The sequence below is a fragment of the Strigops habroptila genome, chromosome Z, assembly GCF_004027225.2.
Source record: "Strigops habroptila isolate Jane chromosome Z, bStrHab1.2.pri, whole genome shotgun sequence".
In the NCBI taxonomy this organism is placed as follows: domain Eukaryota; kingdom Metazoa; phylum Chordata; class Aves; order Psittaciformes; family Psittacidae; genus Strigops; species Strigops habroptila.
In genome coordinates, this window is record NC_044302.2 from 46,726,687 (window position 1) to 46,740,601 (window position 13,915).

The window sequence follows — 13,915 nt, forward strand, 5'->3', positions numbered from 1 at the left end:
GCCTGACTGCATGCAAGCGACAAAGAGTCAATCTTTCAAGAAGTCAGAAACCCCTGCACTTTGAACAATGCCTGAAACTAATTGCATGACTAACGCTGAACCCATTAAAATGGCAGCTCAGAACAGAAAATTAGAAATGTCTTTCAGAAACCAGGACCTGTGTGATCTAGATTTAGCTAGGCATAAATATTTGCATTGCTCTTTGAATGGGCATTTGCTTCAGGACTAAATATTCATAGTTAACCAGCCATGCTTAGTTATTTTATTTTGATATTAAGCCACACAATGCAGTGGCATAACTCCAGTGAATGGTAACCAACAAGATTAAAGGAAAAATACCATACTGTTTTTACAGAAAAGCAATAAGCAGTATACTCTCATAAGTTTTCTGAATATAGTGATTGCTCAAAAAAGACTGATTGAACTATGATTTTCCTGCACCAAATAATTTTAGATTATTATTTACTTGGAGTTATTTTAAAGTGCTGATACTAAGGGGGTATGAGAGGTAGGTAGGAGGGAAGGGATACTAAAAATAATAACAAAAGAGGTGTGTGAGGGATGCATGTATGCATGCATGAATACACAGGTATGTATGCTATATATGCACATGTATGTATGCTAAGTATCCATAAGAATTAAGCTAAAATACTGGGCCAGAATGAGATCTGTGTACACATCAAGCTGCAGCCAAGATTTTATTACCTTTCAATTTTGGAACCAAAAAAGTAAACCAAACATGCATCGGTCTAGTTTGGGTGGCAGTCTAAAACGAGATATATTATATGGGTGTCCCACCAGAGAAGCCAAGGCAAGCCTAGAGAACGGCATTGTTTGTTCATCCAACACATGAGTGGAACATGAGGGAATAGGTTGTGTGGGAGCACTGAGCTGCTATTGATTAATAAAGAACTAATCTTCCTCATTTTAAAAAGAACACACACAAGCTCTCCTTTGCAAGTAGGATGTTTGTGGATTATTTTGGCATTCCTTGAATTAACAGGCAGCTGCATAATTCTGGAAACAGAGACAAAACAAGATATCAGCCTTAGCAGCATGGATTTTGGTGCAGTTCCAGCTCACTTTCAGATTCCCTAACTGGCTCTGGTAGATCCAGAGCAGTAAAAGCCCAGTGCCTGAGGCCCTTCAGCGCGGAAGGGGGACTCGTATGCATAGCACCAAGTATTTGCCATTCACAGTTAATTGTTTACAAGCCTTCAGCCACTGTCTCAGTGATGCATCCAAACCAAAATCCAGGACACAAACTGTTCCCAGCCAGATCCAAGTGTCTGCAGTTTGCCCCATTGCTTTTAGCTTGGGAGAAGTACAGCTAGATTAGGAATAGCTGCTTTCCTGTTTAAAAGCTATTTAAGGAATTTCTAGCATACTTGAAGTCTGCAAGTGTAAATATAAAAAGAAAAAAGAAAAAAAAAAAGAAAAAAAAAGAAAAAAAGGAATAAAAAGGAAAGTAGTTGGATCTAATATCTGGATACTGCTCCCAGAAAAAAAAGTCAATGGTCCTCTTAGAAATGGGATTGCACCCTGAGTAACCTGTCATAGTTCCAGGCTAAATGTAATCTACAACCATTTTTGAAGCTTACTAGGCAAATGGAGACCCTTCTCCACTTTCTACAGTACAGTCATTCTGAATAAGAAATAAAAATTAGTTCATATACCTAGTCAGTCATCCCTCGTCCTGCTCCGCAAAACCTTGCATAACCCAACTTCTCTTACAGGATTCAGGAGCATTGAATGCCTCATTGCCTACATTTGGGTTCCCCTGCGGTCCATTGATCTCAGCACTCTGAAACTGGTGATGATTTACACCACAAAACAAACGCCTTCTGCAAATAAGAGACGGACACTGAGCACATAAAGACCAGAAACTGAAAAATGAATCCAGTGTTCAGTTTAGCAGGCAGAAAATGTTCAAGTCTTCAAAGAGAAAAGGTCTATTTACCTGAAGAATCAACCAATTCAGATGGAAAATCAGAGGAAAGCGAGGACATACATATAATGCTGCAAAATGCTTCACCGTCTGTAGCTGCAGCTTTCTCTGGTCAGGCTCTCTGCAGCAAGTTTCTGGGGCCATCAGCTTTCTACTTGTCCATCTCCACAAGCCATAGTGAATAATCACAAGTCTGGTGGGACTTTTCACACAAGACACAGGGCGGCATCTTGGAAACCATCAGTCAGAAATAAAAATGTATTTGGGAGTCCTTACTCTGACAAATATCCCACCAGAGCCACAGCAGCCATGGGCAAGGACCCTCCACAAATAATCTCTGTCACTATCGGCCAGCACTGGGAGATTTGTGGACAAATTTTCCCTATTGCTCACTATGCTTTCTTTTCCTGTCTTTTCTTCTGCCTTTTGGGTCACCCCCTGGGATATTTTTGTTGACATCAATGTGATACTTCAGGTTAATTCAAGTTAACCAGGTATGCACGAGGAGCTACCACATGGAGCTGGAGCCCGGTGCAAGGGTTACTCACCTTCCACTACCACTGTTGCAGGTTTTGAATAGGCTGTGCCCAGGCTGTTCTTGGCTACACATCGATATTGTCCTGCATCTTCTCTCTGAACGTTGTGGATCCTTAAATTCCCCGAATCGAGGACAGCAATGCGAGCATTCTCCTGTTGGACAAAGGAGCGATAGCGGTAGTGCTCTACATGCAGGCTGCACACAAGCAGCACCAAATACCCGCTGACAAGACTGGGTTTGCGCGCATGAAAATCATTTGTGTTGTCCTACATCTGAAGGATCTGGGGCCAGCTCTTCCTGCTCAGCTGTGTAATGACACACTCACCCATCCCTTATTTTGCAGATCAGTTAATTACAGATTCCAAGGAGCCTGAATCTTAGCTAAGTGGCTCAGTAGCTCTTATTTATGAGAACACTCACAAATCCAGCAGCATTTGGCCACGTTTAGTAGTAATAAATACATATAATATAAAATATAGATACACAGACAATGTTTATAAGCAGAATTATTGCAGATGCAGACATTTATGAGATGAGCCCTGGATTTCCCAAATGCTTCCTTCCTAGCAACTAGAATTTACAAATGCCGTAAATGATGCTAATATTTTAACACAGTACCTTTAATGAATAGTTAGCATCACTTAAATTTCATTCTGTACTCACTTTTACAGCTGTTTCTCCTTTGATCCATGAAACAGAAGGTTTTGGATTCCCCATTGTAGTACATGGAAGAACAGCCTTTAATCCTTCTATTATCTCCACATTTACAGGTGGCCTGGTTATTTTGGGTCCTAAAAATTTAAAAGTTAAAAAAAAAAATAAAAAATGTTGAACTGAAGCTAAGAGATAAAAGAACAGGACAAGTTCAGAAATGACAACAAAATTTCTGCTGCTTTTTAATTTGCATTGCTAAAAGCTAGTCTTAGTAGACTAAGATGTGGTCTTAGCAGGTCATGAGCTGCCTTGAAAAGAAAAAACTTCTTTAAACACAGTGTTCAGGGTTTCACTTTATGCACACAAAAGTAGCTAACTTGCATGGGTTATTTGTTTTCAGAAATGGAGTTCAACAGTCATCTGAATTAGGGCCTAAGATAAATCTAAATCCAGATAAGAGTATTTCCAATATTGAAGAACGTTTTCATTCCAGGTTTTGACATTCTTCACTGCATAAACAGTGTCATGTGTGAAAGCTCAGATCTGAAGTGAATCAGTTTGGTAACAATTCTAAGCCAGGCTTGTCTCTAGCTCCGCTAGAAGGGCATGTAAACTCAACTCATTGAAGGATTTATAACTATGCTAGTAAAAAAGAGGAAGCATCCTTAAAGAAAAAAAAATCGTGCTTCTTTAAAGTTAGTATGGGAAAAAATAAATTCATTTTAGCCAAAGAAAACCATGGCTTAGCTTACTCTGAGCTGGGAGTAAAGAAGATCTTCATCTCAGTGTTTTGGGAGATGGGAAGTTTTCCCTTCCTTGTACAATACCAAACCAGCAGAAAAATGACCTTCAGAAAGCATCACCACCTGGCCCCCACCTGCAGGCGACTGGGGTTCTGGAGACCCCCAGAATTACCAGACGCGAAGGGTCATTCTCATTAGCACAAACAAATCCTTTCCTACAAACAGAGGCTTTAGCCAGGACATATCTCAGCTCCCCTTTTAAGTGTTTGTGTAAATAACTGCAGGCATGTGAGTTCAGCTTCACCAAGTTCAGCACATATATAGTCCTTTGCAAAAACCGGTTCTCTGCCATCCCCTTGGGATGACAACGTTTACACCACAGTGCTTCAGACCTGTCAAGACTGCTATTAAGAACATCTAAACAGCACTTACTTGCTTTTACCACCCTCAGGCATAAATCTGATTAGTGAAATCTTATGTTTAAAATTCACAAGAGATTTATGCAGTACTGCTACAGAGGTTTAATCTATCAAATTTTGCTGCTTTTACAAAGTTTTGTACAAGGGGTGTTCTTCAAAGCACCGTTTTGTATCCTCTGCTATGCAAAGAGTTCCTCTGATCCTAGCTCAAGTGCATGTTATTCAAACTGAATAATCACAACTGCTTTTAGTGAAGATATGATCTAATATGCCATGTCTCCACCTCAAAGGACTGCACCCAGCCCCACAGGAACATGGGTCTGCCCTGAACATGGTCCCACAGAAGCCATACCTGGGGGTTTGCTCAGGCTTTCAATCACACACTCACATGGTGATTGCATGAAGAAATTGCATTCCCACTTACGCATTTTCACTTGGAGAGCTCCACAGCTCTGCGCAGCTGCTCCAACCCCATTATCCGCCGTGCAGCAGTACACCCCATCATCACTCTCCTCCACGCTCAAAATGGTCAGAAGCTGCCCTTTCCTCTGTATGCTGTACCTGGTGTCGAACAGCCTGCAGGGCACAGCACAGATTGTCACGGGTGGGGGAACAGGCAGGGATAGAAAGGGAGAATTGCACTTTTATCTGCAGACCACTGATGATACTACAAATGGCAATTTGTTTTACTTTTTAATTTCAACCTGCAAAGAGAAAGGAAGGCATTGAAAACACCAAGGTGGACCTTAAGATTCGGCTTGCTCCCCACTAGACCATGCAGTCCTTTTCTGCCGTGATCATGGCAGTAATTCTTCCTCCAGTCAGGTATGGGTAAAGTAAGTAGGTATCATGGTTGGTTTTCTCCCTGGCCAAGGACAGGCATGAGCATAGGTAATCTAATCCAGCTCAGTCCTGTTTTAGGTATAATGACTCAGTGCAAGGGAAAGACTGCCTATATAGGAACTGGAACTGACTTTAAAAAAGAGGTTTTTTGAAAAAACCTTCTTCAGATTAAAAAAAGAAAATTTTTTTTTTTTTCATTAAACAGATAATGTTATGGAAACGTTTCTACTGTTGTGGGGGAAAAAAAAAGACTCAAACCAACAAAAAAAACCAAGTAGTTTTATGTCTGCATCCAGGAATGGTTTGATCTGTTGGGGTTTTTTTTTAAAAAGGGCAAAGAAATGTGCTGAAAAAAAGAAGCCATCCAAAGGTTAGGGGATGCAAGGATAGCTGTAGTTTAGTGACAGCAGGCTTTGACTTGGAAAGCCAAGAAAAGCCCTGAAATGGGTGCAACAAAGGCTGGGGATATTGTAACAAAATCTGCAGAGCAAAAACCAATTCTATATACGAGCATGAGGGATGTGTGTGTATGTATGTGTGCGGAAGCCAGGGAAAGACAGAAAGCAGAAGGCTGATCTCTGATTTTCATTGTAAAATGGGAAAAGTATAATAAAGCTTCAGTGTAACAAGATTTGCATAACATTTCATAAGTTCCTCCATGTTTGACTTCTACATCTTTGTTGATGCTTTCTGTAAGCACTTACATACAATTGTCCTTTGACTTTGGCGAATGGCAGCAAAAAGTACCTGACTTGAGGATTTTCTACCAAGCTAACACAAATGCCTGACACCTCAATATGCCCTGTTTGTCTTTTACTGTTAAAAATTGTACAGCAGTCACCAAGTAATCTGCATGTGCCATCTGTCATGTTACAGGCACATATTTCCTTTCAACAGTCTTTCGCCTTTCAGCCTGTATTTCCCTCCTCTTTTTCACCCTGCGAAGAAGGAATACTCAGTTAAGTCATCCATCATGTAAAAGAAGCGCAGGCTCCATTCCTTTCTTTCCCTGAGGAAGGATCATTGTGTCCTGGGAGATGGAGCAGGTAGCTGTTTCACTTGGCACACGACCCTGCTAGTCTACTTGCGCAAGTTTTGACACCAAAGGAAAGATGTTTCCAGAAGGCTAATGCAGATAAGAGCCTCTATCCTGGCACTATTCCCATTGAAGCTGTATGGTTACATACTGGTTTGTTTTGAAGGATAGCTTAGCTGTGCTTAGGGTGCTGGGATCTTGGCAACAGAAGAAAATTTCGCTAATAAAATAACTGATATTTATTGCTTGCAATAACCAGCCCCTTTGAAGTTTGATACGTATACATACGAGTGCACATAAACACATGGGTTTTTTTAGGGGGAAAAAAAAATAATCCACTGATCAGATCCTTTTTCATTGTGCAAATACTTTTGTCCATGTTCTTGGAAAACAACAGATATTTTCAGCTTATCTATTTCCCTGTCTTTGGTCTGAGCTTTTGTATCAGCAGCACTTTCAATGCCAATACAGCTTTGAGAAAGGGAAAGATACTTTTAATGTTGCTCCAGAAGCCCCAGTAAGAGAACAAAGCACCTGAGTTCTCTGGCCTCACCAGCAGAGTCTTCTTGATCAGTATTTTCCTTTTCAGTCAATGTGTGAAAAAGGCACTCTGTCTCAGACAGAGCAGGATGGCTTTTAGGAAGGTATGTTGGGCTTCTGGATGTGGGGATTGATGTTAGAAACGATCTGGTTTTCATATGATATTAGAACAGAGATAGTGAAATTTCAAAGACCATGCATGAGGAGAGAAAGGCATGTAATCTCCATGGTCCTGCACAAATGACTTCTCTCCCAGCTTTGATTTTCAGGCATGGTGTCACTGATTGAGAAGGAATTAGGAGAAAGGTGACCTAATTTGGAAATAACATCCATGGAAATTCAGACCTCCATCCCGCAACAAGGCTGGGGTCAGAGGGCTAGGACCAGGGTTTCTCCGAGTTTCTGTTGCAGGCAATGAAAAAAAGATTTCTAAAGGCCAGTATACATATACGTAGTATTCTGCTTTTCTCCTATCCTAAAATGGTCTGCCTAGCAGAATCCTCCTGCTGCTGCTAACTTGTTTGGAGTCACCTGAGGCAATGGTTCGAGGGCTATTTGGGTGCTTGACCCCAGTAGCTGGAACCATGATCATCTGCCTGACACGGACATCTCTTGTGGAGAACGGACATTAACTGTGTTACACAGAGATTGTTCTGTAATTTTCCCTTACAGACGAAGTCACTGACAGCAATCTAGAATGAGAAACTGCGGTGAAGGCATGTGTCAGACATAATATAATTTCAGAATTGGAAGATAAGGTACAGTTTACTTTGCAAGAGCCTGTCTACAGCAGTAAAGCTAAAAAATGGTGGCACTTCCATAGCACATTTCCAAGGCTTCCTTCTTCAGCAGCACCTTGATGCCTGGCGGTTGATGTCTCATAAGAATAAGAAGCCAGTTTCCTGTGATCCAGAACTAGAAGCAAACCACAATGTCACAATACAACCCCTTCCAATGCAAAATTCCCAAGCACATTGCAGACACTCAGGCAACAAGTCTGGCAATGATCCTTTTAAATACTACACAGTATCCTCCTCCTTCATAAATGCATAAACTGAGGAACAGAGCAGATTGCATTGTTTGAAGCTGGAGAGCAAACTTGCATTTCTTGACACAGAAATCAACTGTCTCCAATCTCAAGTGTGTGAAGCTGCAAAAGCACCCCCCCAGGTGCTGCTATCGCTCCCTAAGGAGCACAGATTGCTGCATAATTACAGCCACTCACCATTTTCCCCACCACAAACTCATTTTGAGTTTTCCAGATGTCTCCTTTATTATGAAGAAAACCACTGACTGTTTTGGCAGGAGATTCTGGAGGGGATTAGGACTGTTCCCTACCTGATGGGAATGCTGTTGCGCGACCACGTGATTTCCGGCTCAGGGTATGACTCCACTACACAGACAAACTTGGCAATGTCCTCTACCAGTGCATCCACAGTTTCCAGAGGAGTGCTGATCAATGGAGCTGCGTGAAGAAAGGAAAAATGAGAAAACTTCCCAAAGCCTCCCAGGGAGAGGCACGAAGCCTGCCAGTCCCCTTTGGTGGAGGCCCCCATGTCCCTGCAGGGTCACTCGCTGGCTTTTTCCCTAGTACAAAGGTGCTTCGCACACCCTGTACTCATTTGCTGTAGCACAGGTCCCTCCACATTTGTAGCTGCAGTCTTCCATTGTTTGCTGCAGGTTTTGCATTTACCCTGTGCTCTCTCTACAGGGTGCAAAACAGAGCAATCCAAGCATGGGGCAGCTCCGACAAGCCCAGTGAGTCCTTTGTTTCTAGCCCTTGTCTCCTCTAAGGTGCACAGCACTAGATGGTATACTGCGAGGACACAGGTGAGGCTGTCCCCCTGCTACAGGGGTGGCATTACATGGAATGAAAGTGCAAGGAACAGCACACAAATAAAATCCAAACTGACCTGCCCTGCAGTGGGCTCATTGCATCATTATTAACTCGTAATGCATGAGATTTGGGGTTTGTCATTAATACGGGATTTGTTCCACTCAACTATTTCTCTTAAAAAAAAATCAACCAAAAACCAAACAAACGAACAAAAAAAACCCTGTTATAAAGCATTCTATTTTTCAAAGCTAGGCTTGTGAAGGCCCTTCACATCTTCCAGATTTCTGGCATGACTAGCAAACATTTTCTATTTCTCACCTTTTCTATCCAAGTAGCACCAGGTTTGGAGGTCTAGTAGCTGTGTCTGATGCTTATTATCACAGACCTGTCATCATACATTATTTGTATGTATCTTTAGGAACATTTTCCATTGCCCTACTAAAAGACTTGAAGCACGGCTGGAAGGGATCAAAGGCTATGCCTAGTGAATCACTCTCCCTGCCCATGGTATGCATTGCAGCCATTGCCCCCAAAGACACTTGAATGACTTTTAATCTATGGTTGCAATGGACACACATCCAGTATTTGTTGGATTGGATTTCATTGGCAGCTGTGCTGAGATGAACTAGTTTCATACCATGTTCCTGACACACCACCTTGAGCATGTACAGTGGATGCCGGAATCTTCCGGTTCCTCGCTGACTGTAGCAGTCTCTGGCACACTGTGTGTCTTTTCACAGGAAAATTCTGCCTGCACTGTATCTGCTGGCCCTCCTCAGTACGGTAATATTTAAAATCAGGCAAAAAATAAACAAACTACATCAGTTTTAGCCCTCCTTCCTAAAAAAAAACAAAAACGAAAAAAAGGCAAAATACAAGATGTTCCAATTTAAGTGACCGAGAATAATAGAAAGCCTTAATGCTTTTTTCAATCTACACGGGAGTAAAAATTAGAATGTCATTGAGCTGGAGGAAGAAAGGATTGTCTTCTACTATCAGGTTTATGTAAAAGTCCTAACGCCTTTGAAATTTCATTAGAGTGAATCTGCTTCAATAATACTTCTAGATGATATGACTTCAGATTGCATAACTAGTAATGACTATACTTATATAAAAAGATCCTAGAACTACAGCTAAGGTAGCACTAAAGATTATATTAACTAAACATTAGTTAAAACACATCTGTGTTAGATTCATTGTTTAAGATCACGCTTAAGATCAATTTTATCACGCTTCAATTTATTGGATCATTTTCGGTCACACTAGGTAGAAGTCCTCATCCATATTACACCCCAAGTGAATCCCATGCCAACGCAAACAAGTGGAAGATTTTCATAAAGCCTAAATTTCCATGCTGCTGAAGGTTGCCTTAGGAGAATAACCTCCACTGATGGCTATCTTGTTTACTTCAAAGAGGCCATTGCTATTTCGTGACAGAGTTTATTGGGTTTTGATGGCATTAAGCCTGAGTTTTACAATCTAATTTTATGTGGTAATTTTTAATGCAGTTTTCCACATGCTTTGGTCTCTGGAAGGATACTTTTTTAACCCTGAGAAATGTAAATTTTTACAGTCACCAAAATTCAAAGCAACCAGCTTTATAACTGTGTTGTCATGATACGCATGGCACAAAGAATAAAGTTAGGTTTGTACCAAGAGCTGGTATTCAGAATGACATTATTTTATTCTTTGGGCAGAAAAGGGCTGTTGGGTTTATATATAAAATAAATTCTTTAACAACAGTTAAGTACTTTTATAGTACCTCTTTAATTCAGCAGATGACAGAATTGTCCTTAGCAATATTGCCTTACGCCCGGTCTGACCTGGCACCTTGTTAAAGCCAGCACACAGTTCTTACAGCCACATACTCATAGAAAATACTGCCCAAACCCACAGCAGTTTGCTTCTGGTAAAAATAGAAAGGGAACTTATTTTTAAAGCTGCCTTCCCAAATTCCACATCACAGAATCACACAGAATGGTTTGGGTTGGAAAGGACCTCTGGCGGTCATCTAGCCCAATGTCCTGCCAAGGCAGGGACACCTAGAGCAGGTTACACAGGAATGTATGCTCTTTTTTACCTTCCTGATATTACAGAGGAGTGCTGGGCCAGCAGGGAGGTGAAGGCAGGCTCCTGCTGCCAGGGTGAGGGGCAGACGGCACGAGGCCAGCGGACACATGGTGTGTCCACAGGGGAGAGCGAGCAGATGAGCGCAACGCCATTTTGTTGTGAGGCGCTGAGAGAGCCCCAAAATGGCTGAGGTGGCGCTTGCTTCTAAAAGACACCCAGAAAAGCTCAGGTGTTTGTGTCAGTCTGTGTTTACTCAGGAAAGCAGTCAATACTTACGGTGCCTTCATTACCAGATTTTAACTTGGGAAAATGAAAACCAAACAATGTACAGACATAGCTATCAGCATATAGAAATGGCCCCAGGCCGTTCCGTACGCATCCATTGTCAGTCTCTGAAATACTTTAGGTAGTCCTGTGGCTTTAAATAACATTGAAAATCAATTAGCTTATATATCTGTAAAGCCACACAGGTGCCATTTTTCTGGATGTCAGCTGTAGTTTCCCGAGATAGCAAAATGACCCAAGGCTGGTCACGGGGCCCACGAGAAATTCCCCTTCTAAGCTCAGCCCACCATAAGCTTCCAAATTGGTTGGCTTTGGGTTTGGGTTCACACTTTTGAAACAAGACAAGCTGGGCAAACAAAGCAAAGAGGAAAACAGAGACAGTCTCCCCTGCAGCACTGCAGGCGCCTGGAGAGGCTGCAGTTCCTCTGGTCGAAAACTGCTCAATCGTGTTTCCAGCTAATGCCTCAAAACCTTTACAGAGCACTGCTGGGTTGTAGTCACCAGGTTGTAGTTTCAGCCTCTCTCAGGGAACAAGCCGATTTGACTACCTGTGATGTTTTAGGAAAGGATGTGTATCTCTTCATTGCACTATTCCATCAGAAAAAATCAATCCCCTTCCTCTTTGTTTTTCTTGTCTCTCTAATCCCATTTTACCACTGATTTCAAAAAGACCAAGGTTCACCAACTTATTTTAGTGCTTTAGGGAAAAAAAAATAACATTTTTATTTCAAAAGTTTTTATAAAGAAGGGACTTTTTTTTTTCATTTTTTTAACATTTTGAGGCCAACCTGACTAACAGTTGTAAGAGCACAGGCCTGCAGGAGCAGCCGTGTTGGCCTAACAGGTCCTTGAAGGTTTTTCTCTGTTTTCCTGAAGCTACAAAGTTTCTGGTGTGCGTCAAATGGCTCCTGACAACCAGCATGCAGCAAAACCATTTGTCCACACAGTTACCAGAGAGTATGTCCAGAAGACCACTGTTGCTCTTTGTAACTCAAGACTTTTCTAAACAGACTTTTTTCAGTTCTTGTGTTGGTTAAAAGTGTGTGTGCATGTGTCCTTGTGTGTAGACACAGGAGAGGAATAAGGTATCATAACTTTTATGTTATATGCAATACAAACCTGCATATTTGTATTAATATATATACACTCTATAGAGATATTATAGCTATTTACTTCTCCTCTGAGCTTTATATATTTATAAGCATGCACAGGCATGCAAAATGCCACAAATCTTAGGTAGTGCAGCAATGGGTGCTACCAGTCGTTAAAGCCTGTAAGCTTCACCTGACACGAGAAATGTCCATCCCACCCAAGCTGAACCCAAAGGCCTCCCCTTCCCATTCTAACAGGACTATGTGCTCTGTGTGCTCTTCCTAGAAAAGAACCTTCAATCCCAGACACAAATATGAGATTATTTTCACTACTATCCTTCTAAAAGCAGTGAAGTGACGAGCGAAAGCAGCACATTTTTGTCATTTTCAGGAACACTACCGTGCCACCCACCCAACCATTACCAGAGATGCCGTCCCCTTTGCAAAACCTCCTTCAGCAAGTGGCAGAAGCAGAGCAGGGCAAAACCCCTCCAAGCAAACCTTTCAGGAACGTTTCGGCCAAGCTGAGGGCTGCCAGCGTGAGGATGTGTGCCAGGGGCACCTTCACCAGGTCATTCATGTTTGATCCAGAGGGCACCTGGCTCCTTCAGGCAAGGTGTGCGGCGTTCCCGGACGGCTGCATTTCAGACGATGGTGCACAAGCAGAACTTTTCTGCTAATGACAGAGCAGGGTCTGTGGGATCTAAGTATAATCAGGAATTCTCCCACCCGGCAGTGGTGATGGACATGGCCAGCTGGTGCGTATCCACTTCGGTCAGTGTGAAAGCGTGGGGCTCGTGAAACAAGAGAAAGCAAATCCCTTCTGAATTCCTTCTAAGCAAACAGAGAGGAGTACAATGGGCAAATGCATTTTCAGGGAAGTACCCTACACTAGCGCTGCAAAGCCACCAGGTCTTTATTTCAGCACTGTGTAAGTGCAGTTGTGGAAAAAATGCTTGCCACTGGATTTTCCTTCAGCTTAGTCCCCCTTTTTTTCACTTTTTCTCCTCTATCTCACATGTACTCCCTCTGTCTTATTATAACCTTTCATGATTGGCTGCAATATGCCACCTGTTGCCCTGCTGATAGTATTTCTTTTCTTAACAGATGTATTTGCTGGAGCAGGAGAGGTTGGCATTGAGGGCTGAAAATGCCCTTCTTTGCCAAGGAGGTTGTTGGTGTTTGCGGGCTACTGCAGCACACTGAAAAAGCAGAGCCTTGTCCTCAAAACAGACCCAAAAAAATTAAAATCAACAATGGCACCAACATTTATACCCTGGGTGAAAAGGAGCATTTCATTTCAACATCAGTAGCAGCTTAAGGGGTTTGGGAACAGGTAGAGGCATTGATGTAGGGGGAAATATGACTTCTGGGTACTGGCATTATTAATTCCTCAGAAATAGCTTATTCACCAGCAGGTCTCCACCTAAAGTGAAAGACTGAAAATCTGAGCTCATTTTCTAGGAAGCTTTAGAGGGACATCAGACTTTAGGCAATCTCCTGACTAACTCCATCTTGTCCCAGCACAGCACAGCAGTCTACATGACATCACCTTTTTCAAAAATGTCAAGTCATTTGTTCTCTCTGTTTTTCCAGTGTAAATATTTGTATGAAGAATATTTGCAATTAGTCTTACCACTGTGGAAAGGCTGATGTGGGGGAAACAGCTGCATGAGTACAAGAGAAAAAGATGACTAATCAGGCTGGGGAGAACCTAATTGATGATGATGTCCTGGGAACATGACTCCAGATACTTTACATCATGTTATCAGTTGAGCGGATGTGAGCTTTGTACCAAAAGGCATAGTTTGAGGAAAAGGAATATGCAGTCATAACATATCACGGTAAAAGATACTTTGAGATCTCTGGAGTTTCTTTTATTTGCTGAACTTCTTGGTTTCAACTACTTCT

At 42.0% G+C, this 13,915-nt stretch overlaps 1 protein-coding gene across 2 annotated transcripts in view; it reads right to left on the reverse strand.

Annotated features, from left to right (window-relative positions):
• The window catches only part of MUSK (muscle associated receptor tyrosine kinase), a 53,836-nt gene extending 41,252 nt beyond the window's left edge, over positions 1-12,584 (reverse strand). For both annotated transcript variants that reach the window (XM_030471176.1, XM_030471175.1), the window contains exons 1-5: positions 12,506-12,584; positions 8,060-8,186; positions 4,727-4,878; positions 3,150-3,277; positions 2,497-2,638 (exon numbers count right to left, since the gene is read on the reverse strand). In XM_030471176.1, coding sequence (XP_030327036.1) covers positions 2,497-2,638; positions 3,150-3,277; positions 4,727-4,878; positions 8,060-8,186; positions 12,506-12,584 — 628 coding nt within the window. The remainder of the gene's footprint in view (positions 1-2,496; positions 2,639-3,149; positions 3,278-4,726; positions 4,879-8,059; positions 8,187-12,505) is intronic.
• Between the last annotated feature and the right edge of the window lie 1,331 nt (positions 12,585-13,915).